Raw genomic sequence first — 20,830 nt, 5'->3', positions numbered from 1 at the left:
CAGGCTAGCCCTTTAGCTTTCCCAGCTACAAAGCTACTGAAGCTATTTTGACAAACTAGCTAACCTATTTAGCTTTCCACTTAAGTAGCAATAATAATTTCTTTTTCTAGCTTTAAGATCTTAGTTTTCAGTAATTTTGTTTTCCTGGACTAACAAGGGTTTTGGTACAAAGAAAACAATTGGCCACTATTAGCATTATAACATCTTAAATTAGAATGGTGTCACGTGGCTAAATGTTAGCGTTAGCATTGAAAATAACGCTATTGTTATTTTGAGCACATTACTTTTTTCAGACCATTCTTGTCAGAAATACTTTTCCCCACTGAGATTTAACCAGTGAGCTTATTTCTGCCTCTAATGCAGCTTTGCCTCTAAATGAAAAGAAAAATGTGTAAAAGTAAAAAAAAAGAAAAAATCTCGATGCTACTGCAGCTCATTCTGAAATGACCCTTCAAGGTCGCGACCTTGTAGCCTGCCAGAATGTGTCTTGCACTGCAGGTGTGTAGCTGAATCTTGGGTTGTGCTGAAGGACAAATTTAACTGTTTGTTGTGTTGGGTTTCTGTGGTTAAAGCTGTCATCTTTAAGTCTCCATACTGTATGTACTGGTAAACAATGCAAACATTTTTTGCGCCAAGGATAAATCCTTACGTAAATGAAGAACTAGAGCTAAATTACTTTTTCCATTTCACAAAGTTCTAATGTTTTCAATCTAAATTTCTATAGACTGGACTTTTATTTTCCATTTTGATTCAATCACTTTGCAAGGTACTGTTCATTTAGGTGCTGTTTCGTGCGCGTGAGCTTGTAATTGTGAACAAAACTGACTGTAACTGGCAACATGTGTTTCTAGACTTCTTGGTCTGTTTTATATGATCTGATACTCTAACAACAAATATGATTGAGAGGATGCGAAAATACACACTGTAACACTGAAATGAATTTCACTGTAGCGCTTCTCACTTTGTTTCCACATCATAACTTTTTAGCCCCCAAAAATGTTGATGAACTGATGATGAAGCCATGAGTATCCGAATGTCACACATTGAGGGATGAATGACCACCTACAGTAACTGCTAATGTTTGATTTCCTCATGTGACGTGAGCCTGCACAGGTTGTCACTCAGAACAAAATGGTTATTTATGGTTGCACTGTACTGGTATTTAACCTGACTAACATTGTTTTTGGTTTTAATGGGTATTAAGTGTTTTTTACATTTTTAGCACGCCCAGTTAAGCACATTGAGCTACTGTGGCCCAGGAATTACTGAAGTAATTCTAATGCAGGGCCATGTTTCTATTCAAGAAAGGCATCACTTCTGCCTTTCAAAGCTGACAAAGTTCAATATTTGCCAATATTAAAAAAACAAAACAAAAACCTACTTGTGGAACTGGATATTATTTCAAATGATTTGTCGGAAGTGTTAAGTTTCCATATGAGTATCTGTTCACACCGAGCTTACTTTTTAGCAACTTTATCTTTAACTTCCCCCCCCCAAAAAAGAAAAATCTCTCATTGTTTTGAAATTGTCTCAGCACAAACAGTAGTGTGAGGAACGATTTAGTCTGAAATTGGGCAAATTTTAACTTCTGCTTTATAAGAGCTGACACTTTTCAGTTCTCTGTGCTTGAGAAATATTTGGGGTGGAGGCTCAGTGTGAAGAGTTCCCATCCTGGGGTTTTTACATAACACCACCTGTGTTTCAGCTTTACGCACAAAATGTACAATTTTACAAAATGCATGTTTGTCAGCCTGCAGATCGGGGTTTGTGTCAGGACTTGTTTTCACCTGCTGTTTGTTTTGTCTTTCAAATTTGGCTTTCATTCACTGGTTTAGACATAGTCACTAAAGACTGCTCGATAGGATTTAGCCACTAAAAACTATTTAGTTATGTTTGGTTATTTTTTCAGTTAGCTTTAGAAAAAAGATTGTGGTTTCTGTTAAAATGCACCCTTCACATGTTGGAAGTGACTGGTCAGTGGCCCTGATGACATAAAGCCATGCATCAGACACCAAAGGACACCTTACCTGTAAATAAGAGACACCAGCATAATTTGAACCTTGGGAATCAGAACAGGAATCGATAACCTCTGTAATAGAACAGTCATATAGCAGATGACATATGTCAGACATATGAATTTCCCCTTTTGGATAAACTTATTCTTATATACGAGGGTAATATATGAAATCTAAGATCCTTTTTTTTTACCATTTAACTAAATTGAGGGTTTTTTTGTTCATTTAAGATATTTTAATATTTGATGTGATTTTACCTTCTTTGTAATTATGGCCATTAGATTTTTTTCTTTCTTCTTATTTTGATTCAAAAGGTTGAGACAGGATCAACTGGTCTGTTATGGATGTATTTTGTGATTCTACCAGAAGGTGGCGCCAAAGTCACGTGTTTTAAATGTACTTACGCGACCGTGATCATGCAAGAAACGTCTTACTTCTTGTGGGTTTTAAGTTTTGGGGATGTTTAAAAGAACCAGTGGAATAGTAATCTCTGGTACTGGTAAAATAACCCCTGAGTAAAGCTTCTGGGTCAACCCTAACACATTTTTCCTCCCCTTTCTTCTCTAATGTCAGTAAATCGACTCATTTCCCCTCTAAGAGTCATTTAAGGAAGTTACTTGCTCTGATTTTCTTGGGTTCCTTCTTTCCACTTATGAAATGTGTCTGACATCCTGATAACCACGCAGTGGTAAATTAGAGCAAAACAGAAGGAGAGTGCATGTGTCGAAGAATATTTTTCTCATCGCTATTTGAACTACCCTCTCTACTGTGATTAAACATCTCAGCTGTGACACAGTCCAGTGCATACAGTTCATTAATTATTTTCTTATGTAGAAGTCCGGACGTTCACACATTTTTATGCAAGCTGTCGACTCTAATGTTGCTTTTGCCAATGCTGCTTGTTAATTTATGATTCATGCCACTGTAAATAAATTATTTTTACTGAACTGAGCTGTGTCTTTGTTTTAATTTCATCCATAAAGGAGGAAGTAAATGTGAATCCCTTGGATAAAAAGTGACTTGTGCGGTCCCAGGGAATCTCAGTCTTTATATACTTTATATTTACCTTAACACCACAACAAAACGTTAATAAATGTAAGTTATGTGGGATAAATGTGCTTTAAAATGTGGGTGGTGCGTAGCCTCCGCATGATTGATGGATACCCCAAATGCCTTGAAATAGTGCTGACTTATGATCCCTTTCCATGGCCCAAAGACCTTTCTCCTCACCTGTTAATATCCTGGGAAAATTCCCCTTCCCCCAAGCCCCGCACACCCCACTAATCAATCACCAGACACTGTTAAAATTCCACTGACATTTACTTTTAAAGTGTCAGTTTTTAGTTTCAGTTTGCAGTTTGTTTATTCTCGTATATCTGACATGCTGAGGGTAACACAGGAAATAGTTTGGCCGTGCAACTGTGTGACACATCCGGGAATCATGTGGCGTCCAGAGTGGTTCCCTATTTTAAATCCTGGAATTAAGTTCAGACAAGTGAGGAACAGCACAAATGTCACAACGGCACACAGACCCTGCCTTCGTGAGGCTCTTTTGTTTTCTGCACAGGGAAACTTGGAACTGGTCCAGAGACCGGTGCACTCTGTGTGGCCCTTCAAATCTAATCAGGCAGCAGCAGGCACTGCCTTCTGTCCACCAGTATAGATATGAAAACTGCTCCAGCATACCTTCAGATAAATGTTTTTGTCATGAATCTAATATTATGAAATGTGGCTGGCAACAAGTGTGAGAAGTCACGTGGGGCTTGAGTAGATAAAGCCTATAGCATACAGAGGATTACTCAAGGTCATGGGATTCGTGAAAGGTCACCAATTCTATCTGCAGCATTTTTATGATTGGATTAGCAATATTTTTGTTATTTCCAAATGTCTGAAATTCAAAATGATGATGTAGGAAATGATCCTTAAAAAACATGGCTCCTATAGGATGACATGAGAATATTAAGCAACGACTGAGGATTTGTATCTGTTTATTCTCTGGTGCTGCCGTTAGATATTTTCTCTTCTAATAATCTAATCTGCTGGTGTTACGTTATGTAAGATGTCCACGCTTTTGTAATACTCCACGTTTTTAGTGTTTGGATTACAAAGGAATTTATGAATTATTGCTCAAAGTCTATTATTTCCTGAATGAAGGCGCATATTCCTGGCTATAATTGGTTGGAATTTTCCATGGGACGTGATGTGGGTTCCTATTGGTGGACCAAGCTGTCAGTCAGGCAGACTGGCTTTGGCTTTGGTTTCTAAGAGCGGCTCGCGAGCGCCAAAGAAGGAAAGAAAAACACGAAGATGCATCACTCTGCTGTTTCTCCCAGACAGTAAAGTGGAAATGAGCTTTTAAGAGCAGAATTTAAGTTGAATAATTTATGTTGGGTTGTTACAGCGTCCCAGTTAATGCCACAAAAATATAGCATTTAGGTTTTTTTTTAGTTTTTTTTTTTTTTTTAAAAAAGGGGTTACTCGTTGTCTAAGGAGCTTGGAAAGAAAAGCGTCTGGACTTCTTTAAGTTGCTTGAGAATCCTGGAATTAAGTTTGGAGAAATGAGGAACACTGGGTTACTCGTTATTTATTTAAGGGTTGTAATATTAAGACAAGTCAGTCAATGAAATAATAATGTTTGGTTGGGTGTGGCCCGATGCTACAACAAACAAACACACTATATCTGAGGTTTTTCATGAAGCATATTTGTTGTTGAATTTCAGTGAAAGGGTCGAGCAATTAATGGCTTCATGGCAATTTTCACTCTTTTTAAGGCCTCCAATAGCCCGACGTGGGCTCAACCTAACAACAGAGGAATGGAAAAAAACATTCCCTGGTCTGATGTATCAGGATTTCTGCTTTTGCTTGGTACAGTACAATTTGACTTTCACAACATGAAAGCATGGATTATTTCTGCCTTGTATTCTTGTATTAATGGTTGGTGGTGTTGTAATGATATGTTGGGGGTGGGGGGCACACTTTTGGCCCCTTAGTATCAACTGAGCATTGTGTAAATGACACAACCTACCAGAGTATTGTTGGTGATCAACAACACTGTGAGTGTCCAACTCACAGTGTACCCATGACCAGATCTCAATTCAATAGCACGCCTTTGGGATGTGTTGGAACAGAGATAAGCATTGTTTGGGTGTCTACAAATCAGCAGCAACTGTGTAATGCTATCGTGCCAATTTGAACCAAAAGGATTGTGACCAGCATCTTTTTTAGCATCTTCTTTGCCATGAAGAATTAAGGGAATCATAAAGACAGCTTGTACCTAAAAGAGTGGCTAGTGAGTCTATGTACATTATATAAACTGCAGATCAGCGAAAGGCACAAAACCTTCAGATTTCTGTAACAAAACAATAATTTGTCACAATGATTTAGATGTAGAAAAACTTAACTTCCTGCGCATTTTCACTGTGACTCACCACACAGGAAGGCTGGATGGATTTCAGTGAAAGGGCTGAGCAATTAATAGCTTCAGGGTAGTTTCGCTCTTTGAAAGGCCAAATGGCCTCGTTTTGACCCCAGAACCTGACACTTGACACCACTGCGCTACCGAAACCGCCATGAAGTGACTCACCTTACTAAATGTAGGACCTCTGCAGAGGGGGTGTGTATGATGAGAAAGAGGGCGGTAGCCACTGCAGTCCTCCTCCAGTAGTTCCCCTGTCACGGTTATTGACAGTATTACTGGTCGCTGCTTGTAGAAGAGTAAATCAGACATTTTTATTTAACAGGTGACAGGGGCCCAGGAGACAGAGATGGCTGGCGCATCGGCACCGAAGCGACAGGACACCCGGAAATTCTTTGAGAATCTATCCGGCGCTGGTAAATCCATCGCAGTGCTGACCAGCGGCGGAGATGCCCAAGGTAACTTAGTGAGGTTCCATTATCGGACGGCGCTCCTGCCCTAATGAAAATATACAATTTTGCGCAAAAGTGCTGTCGAGAAAGCACCAGGAGAATAAACTCCTCTCTTAAAATATGCTATCAGACGTGTTTACTGAGGCTGACGTGGTCTATCGCACATATATACATTTTCTCAGAGTGGCACGCACTGCCAGAGTTAGGCTACTTTAAGTATAAGCGGTTCTTCCCCCAGTGTGGTTGTAGGGTTAATTTTACTCCCTACCTGTTTGTGGAGATTTGGAGAAATATGTTAGCTAGAGGCCTGTCCGACAATGGATGTATCCCCTCCAAGCTTGTCAAAAAGCGTGGTGGTCAATCAAGGTGCATAATTACATGAAAAAATAAATAAGCATTTTATTTGCCTTGTATATATTTATTTTTTCTTGATACCCATTATTTACAAGGTATGAAGCAAATCACAGCGACTATTACGCAACAGCTGCCCTGAAATCCTTGTCTTACAAATTTTTCCATGGATGCTGCAGTAGACTATTTATAACCGCTTGAGGAGGTATGAAGTAGTAGTAGTAATCACGACCTGCTGGAAAAAGATATGCTCGCATTGCAGCAGGGATGAGGGGGGCAGTTTGGAAAGCTGCAACGAAATCAACAAGTGTTCGCGGTAATTAAATAATTGAATCCTCTTACGTGGGGAGTCGCTCTCCTTATCATGCATTCTGCACCACTGCAGAATCTATATGGGCTGTGTTCCTGTATTGATTGCCTGTGTGTCCTGCGTCCCTGTGCGCGTCCAGTGGCATACGTATGATTTAAACAGCAACCCAAAGCTGACAGTGCTGTACACTGTGGTGTGCACTCAGTCAGGTTTCGCCACTGCTTTTGGTGGAAAAGCATAAAGTCCACAGCTCGTGATGGAAATTCTTATTCTTATTCTTCTTCTTATTATTATTATTGTTATTATTAAAATCCCTATAATTGATCGGTTCAGGCAAAAGTTGACGACGCCATTAAATGTCATCTTATTTCTTTATATTAACTATGATTTTTGCAACTTCCCCTCATTTTAAAAAAGGATCACGTTTCAGCAGAAATACACGTATTGCATCACTGAAGAGGAGTCGTGAGGAGGACCACCGTGAAGAAGCCAGACTAAATTACTCGTCTTCCGGCGTAACCTTTCACAGTAAAGGGTTTCCCCTCCCCTTTCCGCTGCAGGGCCTTAATTTTGAAAGAGACCTGCAGTGACTTCCTTTGTCCTTGAGTCACTGTAGTCATCCAGAAGTCACGAAGGGTTGAGTCGCGTACGTGAGGGCGAGCTGGTGTGCTCTGATGTGTAATGTGCAAAGGAAACGTAAATAAGTTACTGTGTGTGGATGTCATTTTATCCGTAAAATTAGGTTCTATGACGACAGCCTAATATAAGTGGAACATTTTTTTTTAAAGGTGAAACAGTGATTTTGGTATTTTTATGTGTCTAATAGCGTCACCATTCATTCACGTGATGTTCCAGAAACAGCACTAGAGTGTATTTATTGGACTTCTATATATCGATATTGCAGTGTAGTATCGGCTCTATGCGTGCAGTGCAGCAGCAGAGCCATTGTTGCCTTTGAGCCAGGCTGTTACATAACACACGGTGCCTATAGGCTCCTCTATGAGTGGATGAATATTTCGTTTCTCAGTTGTCTCTGCAGCAGAAGGCCGCACATGAGCACCTGTGTAGAATGTAATAGAGCCAGCCTCTGTAGTAACAATGTGTAAGAGTGCATACTCCTGGCAGCAGCTGAGATTTAATTATAACTACACTTGGACATTGTTCCGCGGTGTGAAAATGATGCACACACAGTCCCACTCACCAGGGTCAAAAGATAGCAGGACTAGCTTTTGAATGCCTTTCCTGGAGAATCTCTCTGGAGTGGAAGCCTTTAACAGCCTCTAGTGTCTTTAAGGAGGTTTTTTCCCCGCTTGCCATTGTCACCAAGAATAATTAGGTTTGTTGTGATATAATAATCACATGTGGACAAAGTTTCTGATGTCTATGAGCACTGGTTCCATTCCACATTTATTCTGAACGTGTATATTTTTACTACCCAGACATTAAAAATTAAAAAATACAAAACAAATACAAACCAAAGAAATGAACTGTAACTGCATGGTACTGTTATAATGTAAGACAGTGTAATGCTAAAGTTTTAAGAATCATTAAAGAAGATCTTTATGCTTTTCCTTATTTCCAGTCAAACCTTCTGTGTTTCAGACAGTGGATGAACTGAGGATCTTCACCAAGGTTCAGATTAAGCCATATAAAGAATATGTAAACTGTAATTGAAGCAAAGCATTTCTAATAGAGACTAAGAAAAAAAACACAGAGCTAGTAATATGCCTGATAGGCCTCTTTTAGTGTTACTTAATAAAAAGTCCCCTCTTTCTTAAAAGCAGAAACAGTCAGTAGTTTTGTGAAATATTGCAGGCTATTTTTCAGATTTTCATTTAGCAAACTTTACAGTTTTCTGAACCCACAGAAACATCGGTGCTTCATGTGCGATGACAAATTTTTGCCAAGGCAGATTTTCCGACCGCTGCGGAGAATACATGCCCAGACTGAGCTGGAGGCGTTTAGTCATTGCAGCAGTCTGGGAGGAAATACTAACAGCATTTCATGATTTGTGATTTAATCCAAGAGCTCAGCTGGGACACGACACACACACTCACACACACATACATGAGATGATAAATGAGATGTACTCACGGTCGCTGATCGCCCTTATCTGTCATCCCGTGAAATCCTTATTAATTTTTTCTTTCTAATTTTGTAAAACTCAATTATAGTATCACACAATTCAGCTCAGTTTCACACATTTGCGCAGGTCCCCTCTGACCAATCAGCACTTTGCAGGTCTCTTAGCAACACTAGCTCGTGCTGTCAGCACTCGTTAGCAAACACTGAACAGGCTGAAACCACATCCAGGCCTCCATACTGTGTTTCTTTTTGTGTTGGGTGACTCCCCCACCCAACCCCCACCCCTTAGTGCATTTGTCTTAGATGTCACCTGCCTTATAATGCTGTTGCTACTTCCTCTAGGTCAGCAGGAGTAGTTTTGGTAATGGGGAAGTTAATTAATTCTTTTACCTAAACGAGGTAGTTAATGATCATAAATAAGAGAAGTGGAGAAAACAAAAACAAAGAGATATTTTTAGTCTCTTATCAGAAAATTGCAGGCAGCTATTGATTTATTGAGTCATCCACTGACAGAAAAGTGAGTTTCTGAATATTTGGATCATAAGAAACCCTTGAAAACCTCTCATTAATACAAACAGTCCTTGTCTGAATTCCTGCATATGATAGTTTTGAGATACAGTATTTTTTATACATTATTAATACATTTATTTGAACATTCATCAAACACAAAATGATGTGACTTGAGAGATCGATATTAGCCACTGACACTGACACTGTCATCTTATTTGCTAATAGCCTGATATCAGTCAACAAGGCTGATGTCAGCCTGTTTATCAGTGCTTCTCTATCTAAAGCTGATTGCCCATGCAGTGGCTGCCACTTAAACCATTATTTCTGTCTGTTGCAATCATTGCAAGGTAAACAGAAAACTTTGTTTATAGTTATCTGCAAAAAATGTATGATTGCACACATTTGACTGATTGCAATGCCTTTCCAGAAGAGTTCATGTTCAACCTTTTTTTTCCCCAGCTAAGCCTTTGTTGTTTAGCTCTGGCCCTTTGCCATGGCCCCGTTGGCTCTGCCAAGCTCAGTGAATTGAGCTCTTGTAGTAATGCCAAAATCGTGACATAGTCATCCAAGGAGTAGACCCATCCCATACGCATTCTGCAGACAAGGGCCAGTAAAAGGGATGGGCTGCTTACTCCATGTGGTGTGGGAAGAAATTTGGCGAGGTGGTTAAGTTGGCAGAGCGTGCTAGCTTGTGCTTGCTGGGCTAAATTCTCGGATGCATGCAGTGCCTCACCAAACTGGGCTCACTGAGATCTAACATGCTCGTCATTCCAATGCTTTTCCATAACTGGCTACTTAATTCTTTATCCCTATTTTGAATTTTTAAAGTGACCTTTTCTTTTTTACCAGTCATCTATATTCTCAGTGCTCTTTATTGGTTGGTATGCACTGACCCTATTAGATTGATTGATTAGCTGATGGAAAGAAGAAATAATCAATAGCAATTACAATAATGATTCAGTCATTTCACGTGTTAATGGCATAAAAAGCCAAGAGTCAGCTGATTCAGCTTGTTGATTGGATGTCTTTTTCAGAATAACTTAAAACTGTTTATTATTAAGATAAGATAAGATATTGTAAATTACCCATTTCTGAGACAAATAAAGTCTATCTTAGCTTATCTTACCTTATACTTTGGTAAATAATCAGTTCACTGATAAGTCGAAATTCAAAGATGAAACAGTGGAAGATGCATTTGTTATTTTCAGCCCAGGCTGATACGTAGAGCTTGTTTCTTTTCTCCAGGTTCTCTTATTACACCTAGCGTAAGGATCATTAAAGTTTTATTACAGCTCTTATTCTGTATGCAGGTTGCGACACAGAATCAAAGTAACATCAAGACCACCTTCAGTACCTTCTCTCAGCATTTTTACACATCAGATATTTCTCGTCATCATGCTTTTATGGGAGTCTTCGGTGATGTAAAACTGCACCTTCACTGTGATACCAGACTTAGCTCAAGGTTTATGTTTTGTCCTGTCTCCAATTTCACTAAGTGCTCTTTCAGACACTTTTATGTTTGGGCACAAAATCCTCAGTGGGATTCTCACTTGCAGTCTCCTCTCCCTGTCTCCCTTTTTTTCGATCGCGTTTACCTCTCCTGCTATCTGCTGGTCTGTCTAGCGTTCTGCCACGCCCTGTTTGTGCTGCTGCTTATACAATCACATTTGTGGAAACATAGTTTATTTAGTTCACTGACAGATCTAATTTCTGAAATGTCAAAAGCACCTTAGAATAAGACCGACGTAAACTACTTTCTGCCTCCAGTTTCTGTGTCTCCCACGTCCTCTGAAAAGGTCAAACTGCTGCTAGTCGCTGCACTGCAGTTTTAATAAACATGGCGGTCTCCTCTGCTTTTGGGAAGTAACATTTTCTTCATTAGCTGACACCAAAAATATCTTTAAGACCACTTTGTCAGCATGAAAAAGAACCTGGGTAGGCTCGCAGTTTAACGCAGATGGACATGGTTCATTTCCCAACCTGTCAAACGTGATATGTGAGAAACATTGTTTGTTTCTGTATCAACCCCAAACTCTTTTTTTCTCTATTTCCAGGTATGAATGCAGCTGTCCGGGCTGTCGTGCGGATGGGCATCTATGTGGGAGCAAAGGTCTACTTCATCCATGAGGTGAGGCATGACTCAGGCTTTAGACATAGCCCCAGGAGAGTCTGCAGTGTCTGTCACACCACACGGTGAACTAAATTAGAACTGACGAGTCTTTTTTATCGAGCTGTGATTGTCTGTGATACAGCCAGCAGGACTCAAGACTGCCTGTTGCTCTGCTTTTGTAACTGAATTTGACCTTAAGGAGTCATTCAGGTGGCTGCAAAGTCTCAAAACTTGAAATGTGAATTTCATTATTTTATTTTTCTATTGGGGTTAAATGCATCGTATCTACAGGGTTGCATAGATGTAATCTTTGGTGTAAATTCACCACATTGTGTCAAATCAGGTTTATGAAGAGAAACGCAAACATGTCATAGACAAGTCATTGTGCTGTTACTGCCTGTATTGGGTGAATTTGTATACCCAAATTCACCCAAGTGTAGCTGCAAAAACCTTTGTACACATAAAAATCAAAAACTGCACAGTGTTGGCTGCCCGCCAATTCATTTTTGTCTCCTTAAGCTGTTCTGTGAAAGCTGTTCTGTTCCAACAGATTTAAGCATTTCTCGCCTCACTTCATGCTGTTTAGGTGCTATTTTGAAAAGATTACCTTAAATCACCCACACTGACTACAGTCATTGTTTATGGCTCTGGTAGTTAAGCCTTTGTTTTTCAGTCATTAAGATCTCCAGATTAATTCCTTTACAGGTAGTGACCTTGTTTTTGTCTTTTTGGCCTCCACACTTGTAACACTAAAATGAAAGTGGTGCCCTTGAAGTGTCTGTGTGTGAACATTTGATTGAAGTGGAGTGTATTGTCACTTAAAATTGTGTCCACAAGGAAATTTGAACCCACTATGGGCTTGTTTTGTATTTATAACCTACTGGAAGCAAGGGCATGGATTTGGATACAGTATGTACTCTGACCAGCCCCAACATAAAACCACTGACATGTAACCCGGATCATAAATTTTCTACTGGAAAACCTTGAGCTCTGGCATTCATGTGGATATTACCTTGACAGGTGCCGCCTACTGTTTGGGCTCTATCACAGATCACACCTGCTGTAACAGTATTTGAACCTAAACGTGCTGCCGATAGAAATGATGATTTGATAGTGATAGTAACTGTAGTAACTCCTTTCCTGAGTCTCTGAGAGTCATCGATATTGAATGTCTGAGGATGTACAGTATGTGCATTTTTAACTGGACATGATGCCATGAACGACGGGGGCAGACAGACGTGATCTGGTCTCAGTGTAGATATAATTGGATTACAAAGGGCAGGCTTCATCCTTCACTTGCCGCACTGTCATGTCCCCATCAGCTTCAAATAACCACTGGGCTGTGAGTAATAACAGCTGAGTGCCACAGTGCTTTTATTTTGGTTTGGGACCATCGCCTCGCAGTTTTAATCCCTGTACACAACACAGCAGTACCCTAAAAAAGCTTAACCTGACCCACAGGGTCGTCTTCAAGTTCCTATTGAGTTTTGGTTCAATTTAAAAATATCGAGCAATGTTCTTCATGTGTCAGTTAAAAAATAAAACTTTTTTCAGTTTTTGCCAAGTTATCAATAATCCGGTGAATGTCTGTCTTACTGATTGCTCTTCTCAGGGTTACCAGGGGATGGTGGACGGTGGAGACAACATCAAAGAGGCGAAGTGGGAAAGCGTCTCCAGCATGCTGCAAGTGGTGAGCAGATCGTTCAGCTGCAGTGTTCAGCTCACACATGCCGCACATTTCTTCTTAACGGGCTGTAAACAGTGAAACAAACTCAGTCTGCTTTGAGAAAAATACTGCGTGTTGTAAATACTGTAGACATTTTAGCATCATTAAAAGTGTTTGATAAGAAAACCTCTGCAGTACTTATGCTGGTACAAACAGTGACGTTTGTGTTGTCATAGTGGACATGAGTGACTTTTACTCAAAGGGACACAGGCGACAATGCTTTTAGTTTGCAGCTCGATGATACTGAAGTTCAATGAGACCTTTTCACTGATGAGTGAACAGTGGGGATAAAAGATCTCGTAGGTCAGCGATACTGGAAAAAATACAGTATCGCTGTAGACACATTGTCCTAAAAAGAAGCCAAAAGAATATTTAAAAAAATAAAAATTGAAGAAAATCATGACAGGTTTTCTTTTATTGTAATGTTTGTTTACTTTAGGGTGGAACTGTCATCGGGAGTGCCCGCTGCAAAGATTTCCGTACCCATGAGGGCCGCCTGAAAGCTGCACACAACCTTGTGCAGCGTGACATCACCAACCTGTGTGTGATTGGTGGAGACGGAAGCTTGACTGGGGCCAACCTGTTCAGGGAGGAATGGAGCAGCCTGTTGGAGGAGCTCCTGCAGCAAGGTGACCCCTCTCGACAGGAGGTTGTTTTTGTTAACTAACACCAGGCTGCCCTGCTTTTACAAGTGTAAAGGGAAACTTTCTCCCTCCTTGTTTTTTTGTTTAGGTTTGATCGATGAGGAAGCGACCCAGAGAAACTCCGAGCTCCACATCGTCGGTATGGTTGGCTCCATCGACAACGACTTCTGCGGCACTGACATGACCATCGGCACCGACTCGGCCCTGCATCGGATCATTGAGGTGGTGGACGCCATCATGACCACTGCCCAGAGGTGAACAATTTCTGAGAGAGGTCTTAATAGAAAAGATATAAACTGTGTTTTTTTATATGCTTCAGTGTAGGGTAAAGGTTGGAGTTCCCCCTCTACTGAACAAATTTAGATCAACCCACTGAGTTTCAGCAAAAATGCTCTTTTTTTGTTTGTTTTTGACATTATTTCTGTTTTTTTTCTATAGCCACCAGAGGACGTTTGTCCTGGAGGTCATGGGGAGACACTGCGGGTAGGCATCTTTTATTCCACACACACATATACATAATATTGCGTGACATCCACAGTCTTGGTGACCACAAAACCATATGCTTAACCTTTTTCAAGTATGTAATCAAATTCTTTGGAAAGCATATTTAAGACTTTGAAAATGTCGAATGATAAATGCGGAATGTTCAAATACCGACAAGTGAGTCAGACTCCAGCTAAAATGTCAAAGCAGCATTTTATGCAGATACATTGCATGACACTGCACAGGTGCGATACCATGGTCCAGAAAATTTAGTATTGACAGCAGGGTTTTCCAGGCGAAAAATCGACTCTGGTGGGACTCGAACCCACAACCTTTGAATTCCATCTCACGTGGTTGACTAGAAGTCCAATGCGCTATCCATTGCGCCACAGAGCCTGCTGATTGGGCCTACTGATAAGGCTAGTGAGTGGAGTGCATTCTGGGTTTCGCGAGATTTCTGTGTAGCAAGAGACTAAAAGAACTGTCTTTAGTGAGAGCTGAAATGTATGATTTTATAAATTGTGTATGTGTGCAGATATCTGGCCCTGGTCAGCGCCCTGGCATGTGGAGCAGACTGGGTTTTTATCCCAGAAATGCCTCCTGAAGATGGATGGGAAGACAACATGTGTCAGAAACTGTCTGAGGTGACAAACACACACACACACACACACACACACACACACACACACACACACACACACACACACACACACACACACACACACACACACAGAGTTTCCACTGTAGTAGCTTATGTTTTAATTAGAGTGGATAGTTTTCTGTCTTTGGCTAGGGACATATAACAGAAGTAATTTAGCTAAGCAAGTTTCTAATAAAGATTTACATGACAGAAAATATGTTAGAATAATTAAGGCTCTTCAGCAAAAATCTTTATTTTCTTGAAAATGCAGTGTAAAAAGTGAGAACAGTAATCCCTGTCACAATAAAGAAACTTATAAATGACATATTGGAAGGTTACAGCTGTCAGAACTTAGTATAATGTGTAGAAGTTCTTGCTTTGATTTACATCAGGACATCTGCACCCACAGAATTTTACCAGTTTCTCACAATGCTCTGAGGGGACCATACTCTTTGCCACAGAATTGTGACTTGTGTGTGGAAGCAGACATCTTTAAACTTCCCCAGATATCCACAGTAAAGCAGGAGTCCCTCAAATTCGACTTTCACTATAAAATCTAACTCACATTTGAACTGCTTAACTATTAGTTGTGCCACAAGGGCTTCTATTTTTATACGTTTCAGCTTGACTCAGATGCTGCCTTTTCATGGATTTAATTTTAAGTGACAAAAGTAGAAAGTTGAATGTTTCCAGTGAGATTTTTTGTATAATGGGAATCTTTATAGTTTTGCCCTGTAATAAAGTGACTCTGGTGGGATTCGAACTCACAACCTTTGAATTGCACCTGAAGGAAATCACTAGAAGTCCAATGCGCTATCCATTGCGCCACAGAGCCTGCTGAATGTTGTGTGTTGGGTCAGTAAGCCAACTTGCAAAACTCAACCCAGAATCTCCAAATCATGTGATTGTAATCTTAAACCTTCCTATAAGTAAACTTCAATTTAATTTCAAGCTGGAAATTAGAGTCCATAAAAGCAGTTATGACTGAAAATTAAATGGCAGAAGAATTGGAGAAAAACAGGCCCTTGAATGGCTGCCTCTGATGGGACTCAGACCTACAAACTTTGAATTAGAGCTCAACTGCCAACTGGCAACACATGAAATACTACCATTAAAGTTCATTCTGTGTTTAGTGAACCTGAATAACTAACCAGTTTGGTGGTTACACAGTCCCAGTTGATCAAGATGCTTCGTGCTGGCTGACTAAAATCACACTGGCCAGTAGCTAAGATGTAGCAGCACTTGGTATATAACAAAGGTTCTCCACACACTTTAATAAAGTGACTCTGGTGGGATTTGAACCCACACCCTTTGAATTGCATCTGACATGATCCGCTAGAAGTCCAATGCGCTATCCATTGTACCACAGAGCCTGCCTGATTCACTGTTGCCTTCAGTTCAAGTCTCTTCATACATTACCAATAGTAGCTCAGGAAATTGGGTTTCGTAAAGGAAGATAGTTAAGAAAGATATATGGTAGAAAAATTTGAGAAAAAAGTCTGACTCCTGTGGCCGTCAACCCCACGAGCTTTCGATTACATCTTGACTCTTTGCCAGTCCAATGTGGCCACCACATAAACACAAGACTATTCTAATGTTTATCACAGACCATTTGAAGACCTGAAGAACATTGTTTTGTTTTTTTATTTTCCAGTGAGTCTCATATGGTTAGTATTCTTGTTATTGTCCAGATTCGATCTCGAGGTTCCAGGTTGAACATTATCATAGTTGCTGAAGGCGCAACTGACCGACAAGGACAACACATTACCTCTGATTTTGTAAAGGATGTGAGTAGAGCTGTGTTTCAGACTGACACAGAGGGGAACCAGAAGCTGGACCAGCTGGTGGATATAAACATGAAAATGAAAAGCTACAGCAGAGCAACCTTTCTGTTTCGAATCCAAACATTTGCCACATTCTAGGAAAGGTTTCATTGTGATATTATAGACCTTCATGTTTCAGTGTCATGGTTTCTTTAGCTCAGTAGAGACTGATATGGAATGACTCAAAACTCAAGAAGTTTATTGTCATTTCGTATTGTGTTACCCAGCCTGAAACGAAATACTGTTTCTCACCAGCCTCTGCAGTGCAAAAAGCAATACAGTTTAAAAAGAATAAATACAGTTTAAAATGATCTGATGTCTTTAAAAGTTTTTAAATAAAAGGGAAATATGGTGTTATAAAGTGTACCCTGCAGTGCAGCTGATTCACTGTTGATGGCACTAAATGTATATTTCAGCCAAATTACAGCAAAGGGCAAAGAGAAAGACTACCAAACAAAAAGAAATTCCTAAATTTAAAGTTTTCAACAAATTCAAAATTGTCTTTTAGAAATGTTTTCTGAGAAAGGACCAAATATGTGAACACTGCATGTAAACTGAGCTGTAAATAAAATAAGGTTCTGCAGTCAACTTTAAACTAACCCTGCTGGCTAACAGCAATAGTATAAGTAAATTATTGATGTATCTCTACAGCACACTGCTTTTCACGACCAGTTAACTTCACATATGAAGCTTCTCCCAAATTGTGGCAAACGTCTGCTGATGAAGGGCAACCTGTTAAACATGGTGCTCTTTGGAAACGCAAAGGTCTCTCAGTAATTAGTGCTCAGACTTATCCTACGTTACTGGTTCCAGCTTTTGGCAATGCAAAACATTTTCTGTCATGTTTTAAACTGCCTTTGCTTGTTTATATCCCTCTAGAATCGTGCTGATAAGAAAAGGCTGAACATTATTATTGTAGCCGAGGGTGCCATAGATCGCCACAACAAATCAATAACCCCCGATTATATCAAGGATGTAAGTACGGTCACGAAGCCTGGCCGATACACGGAGCCACAAATTCTCCCTCAGAAGCATGGGCCACTGTCTTTCGTGGTTTGGATGTTGGTTTCCTTCACCATGGGAACACACCATTTCGTGTCCTGTATGCTGTTGTATTTCGTTCTTTTTTGCACATTTCATTTGGCATTTTCATATATCCATTTATGAACCATTTATGGATGAGCTGTACGGTTCTCTTTGCACCCTTTATTTTTCTTTATGCCTGTTCACTTTGCATGTGTATTAGATGACAGGAGATGTTTTGCATGATTTCGCCTTCTTATTTTTTATTTTTTTGGCACGTCTTTTCTTGTTGTAGTATGTTCCTACGAATGTTCTTGTTTATTTTTAAGATGCTATATATTCCTGCTTTATATAATATTACATTGACACTACATATTTAGTAGAAATATAATTACATTCATCAGAAATTTGGAATTTTTTAAAGTGAAACCCTAAATGTTTTTTATAGATATATTGTATTTAACTGGAATAGCATATATTTTTAAGCCCTTTATCCCAACTAATAATTCATGTTTACTCTTCAAAACCAGCTGGTAGTGCGCCGCCTGGGTTTCGACACCAGGGTTACTATCTTGGGCCATGTGCAGAGAGGTGGAACACCCTCAGCGTTTGACAGAATCCTGGTAAATAGCAATCAATAAATAAGACTCATATCATGGATTGGTGAAAGTCAAAAAAAAAGTTCTGTGCTCATTACTTCCCTCTGAATGAACTTTAATCTTTGCAGGCAAGCCGCATGGGTGTGGAGGCAGTGCTAGCATTACTGGAGGCATCTGCAAACACCCCGGCCTGCGTCGTGTCTCTGGTTGGCAACCAGGCTGTTCGACTGCCACTTATGGAGTGTGTTCAGATGGTAAGTATGTTTGTTTTAGAGACAGATATGAGATTGCTAGGTTTTATAATAAAGGTCAAAGGTCCATCATCAGAATCAGAATCTTTCCGCTAGAGGAAACTGTTTTGTTGAAGAGATGTGGCTAGAATTTAGAAAGAGATGAATTTTGGAAAACAAAAATACAAGTTATATTGGTTTTTTCACTTGTCCTAATCTTCTTTTGTAGCAGGAGTCACACAGAATTATGTGTAACAGCGACTCTGGTGGGACTCGAACTCACAAAATTTTTGAATTGCATCTGAAGGGAACCACTAGAAGTACAATGCACAAAGCCCAATGAATGACTAAATTCATGCTGGAAAAAAACTGAGATTTTTGTGTAGCAGGAACCTTGAACAAGGTTTTCCCCTTGTTCAAGGTTCTGTGCTGTGGATTCTGTGCTTAGTAAAGTCGAGGCTTTCATTGCGCCACAGAGCCTACGAAGTCCTGTCTTGATGACCCAGAATGTGGCATAGAATTCACGAAGGTGATGTGAACGTCCCTAGAAACCCCATTCTGAGTACCTACTGTGCAGATGCGCATTTGTGTGCAACCTGGATCTTCTCTGCTTTGCAAAGAATTCAAGGGAAATAAAAACCCTCTTGAGTTGTGATTCTGGTGGGACGCAAACCTAGAAAATTTCATTAAGAGCCAAACTCAACTGTATTTAAATGACAGCCATATGCTACTACAAGTAGTGTGGATTCTGTGCTTAGTAAACTTGATGCTTTCATTTCCTGTTGGTAGTAACACATTTTCAGTTGACCAAGGCACTTTGTTTGGATGACTACAATCGAGCTGGTCAAAAACTAAGATTTTTGTGTAGTAGGAACCTTCAATAAAGCTCTCCCCTTTATAGTAGTGACTCTGGTGGGACTCGAACCCACAACCTTTGAATTGCATCTGAAGGCATCCACTAGAAGTCCAACACGCTATCCATTGCGCCACAGAGCCTACGAAGTCCTGTCTTGATGACCCAGAATGTGGCATAGAATTCACAAAGGTGATGTGAACGTTCCTAGAAACCCCATTCTGAGTACCTACTGTGCAGATGCGCATTTGTGTGCAACCTGGATCTTCTCTGCTTTGCAAAGAATTTAAGGGAAACGAAAACCCTTTTGAGTTGTGATTCTGGTGGGACGCAAACCTAGAAAATTTCATTAAGAGCCAAACTCAACTGTATTTAAATGACAGCCATATGCTACTACAAGTAGTGTGGATTCTGTGCTTAGTAAACTTGATGCTTTCATTTCCTGTTGGTAGTAACACATTTTCAGTTGACCAAGGCACTTTGTTTGGATGACTATAATCGAACTGGTCAAAAACCACGATTTTTGTGTAGCAGAAACCTTCAATAAAGCTCACCCTTTAAAGTAGCGACTCTGGTGGGACTCGAACCCACAACCTTTGAATTGCATCTGAAGGTATCCACTAGAAGTCCAACGCGCTATCCATTGCGCCACAGAGCCTACGAAGTCCTGTCTTGATGACCCAGAATGTGGCATAGAATTCACAAAGGTGATGTGAACGTTCCTAGAAACCCCATTCTGAGTACCTACTGTGCAGATGCGCATTTGTGTGCAACCTGGATCTTCTCTGCTTTGCAAAGAATTCAAGGGAAACAAAAACCCTTTTGAGTTGTGATTCTGGTGGGACGCAAACCTAGAAAATTTCATTAAGAGCCAAACTCAACTGTATTTAAATGACAGCCATATGCTACTACAAGTAGTGTGGATTCTGTGCTTAGTAAACTTGATGCTTTCATTTCCTGTTGGTAGTAACACATTTTCAGTTGACCAAGGCACTTTGTTTGGATGACTATAATCGAACTGGTCAAAAACCACGATTTTTGTGTAGCAGAAACCTTCAATAAAGCTCACCCTTTAAAGTAGCGACTCTGGTGGGACTCGAACCCACAACCTTTGAATTGCATCTGAAGGTATCCACTAGAAGTCCAACGCGCTATCCATTGCGCCAGAGAGCCTACGAAGTCCTGTCTTGATGACCCAGAATGTGGCATAGAATTCACAAAGGTGACGTGAACGTTCCTAGAAACCCCATTCTGAGTACCTACTGTGCAGATGCGCATTTGTGTGCAACCTGGATCTTCTCTGCTTTGCAAAGAATTCAAGGGAAACAAAAACCCTTTTGAGTTGTGATTCTGGTGGGACGCAAACCTAGAAAATTTCATTAAGAGCCAAACTCAACTGTATTTAAATGACAGCCATATGCTACTACAAGTAGTGTGGATTCTGTGCTTAGTAAACTTGATGCTTTCATTTCCTGTTGGTAGTAACACATTTTCAGTTGACCAAGGCACTTTGTTTGGATGACTATAATCGAACTGGTCAAAAACCACGATTTTTGTGTAG

At 40.1% G+C, this 20,830-nt stretch overlaps 1 protein-coding gene and 6 non-coding genes across 14 annotated transcripts in view; 1 reads left to right on the top strand and 6 right to left on the bottom strand.

Annotated features, from left to right (window-relative positions):
• The first annotated feature begins 5,660 nt into the window (after window positions 1-5,660).
• Window positions 5,661-20,830, top strand: part of pfkpb (phosphofructokinase, platelet b) — a 33,135-nt gene continuing 17,965 nt past the window's right edge. For 3 of the 8 annotated variants that reach the window (XM_063462036.1, XM_063462038.1, XM_063462033.1), the window contains exons 1-10: window positions 5,663-5,888; window positions 11,193-11,266; window positions 12,861-12,938; window positions 13,414-13,603; window positions 13,707-13,872; window positions 14,057-14,101; window positions 14,637-14,745; window positions 16,433-16,528; window positions 18,118-18,210; window positions 18,315-18,440. In XM_063462036.1, the coding sequence (XP_063318106.1) occupies window positions 5,780-5,888; window positions 11,193-11,266; window positions 12,861-12,938; window positions 13,414-13,603; window positions 13,707-13,872; window positions 14,057-14,101; window positions 14,637-14,745; window positions 16,433-16,528; window positions 18,118-18,210; window positions 18,315-18,440 (1,086 nt within the window). In that variant the 5' untranslated portion in view covers window positions 5,663-5,779. Of the gene's footprint in view, window positions 5,889-11,192; window positions 11,267-12,860; window positions 12,939-13,413; window positions 13,604-13,706; window positions 13,873-14,056; window positions 14,102-14,636; window positions 14,746-16,432; window positions 16,529-17,443; window positions 17,540-18,117; window positions 18,211-18,314; window positions 18,441-20,830 lie in introns of all 8 variants that reach the window. The other 5 variants (XM_063462037.1, XM_063462035.1, XM_063462040.2 and 2 more) reach the window with 4 other exon arrangements.
• Window positions 14,406-14,497, bottom strand: trnar-ucu (transfer RNA arginine (anticodon UCU)). Its single transcript is given in 2 exon segments — window positions 14,406-14,441; window positions 14,461-14,497. It is a non-coding gene; the product is annotated as a tRNA-Arg (tRNA).
• On the bottom strand, window positions 15,485-15,576 carry trnar-ucu (transfer RNA arginine (anticodon UCU)). Its single transcript is given in 2 exon segments — window positions 15,485-15,520; window positions 15,540-15,576. It is a non-coding gene; the product is annotated as a tRNA-Arg (tRNA).
• Window positions 16,023-16,114, bottom strand: trnar-ucu (transfer RNA arginine (anticodon UCU)). The gene is given in 2 exon segments: window positions 16,023-16,058; window positions 16,078-16,114. It is a non-coding gene; the product is annotated as a tRNA-Arg (tRNA).
• Window positions 19,321-19,412, bottom strand: trnar-ucu (transfer RNA arginine (anticodon UCU)). Its single transcript is given in 2 exon segments — window positions 19,321-19,356; window positions 19,376-19,412. It is a non-coding gene; the product is annotated as a tRNA-Arg (tRNA).
• Window positions 19,836-19,927, bottom strand: trnar-ucu (transfer RNA arginine (anticodon UCU)). The gene is given in 2 exon segments: window positions 19,836-19,871; window positions 19,891-19,927. It is a non-coding gene; the product is annotated as a tRNA-Arg (tRNA).
• Window positions 20,351-20,442, bottom strand: trnar-ucu (transfer RNA arginine (anticodon UCU)). The gene is given in 2 exon segments: window positions 20,351-20,386; window positions 20,406-20,442. It is a non-coding gene; the product is annotated as a tRNA-Arg (tRNA).

The sequence above is a fragment of the Pelmatolapia mariae genome, linkage group LG18 (genome assembly GCF_036321145.2).
Source record: "Pelmatolapia mariae isolate MD_Pm_ZW linkage group LG18, Pm_UMD_F_2, whole genome shotgun sequence".
Taxonomy (NCBI): domain Eukaryota; kingdom Metazoa; phylum Chordata; class Actinopteri; order Cichliformes; family Cichlidae; genus Pelmatolapia; species Pelmatolapia mariae.
This window is presented reverse-complemented; position numbering and strand designations above follow the sequence as displayed.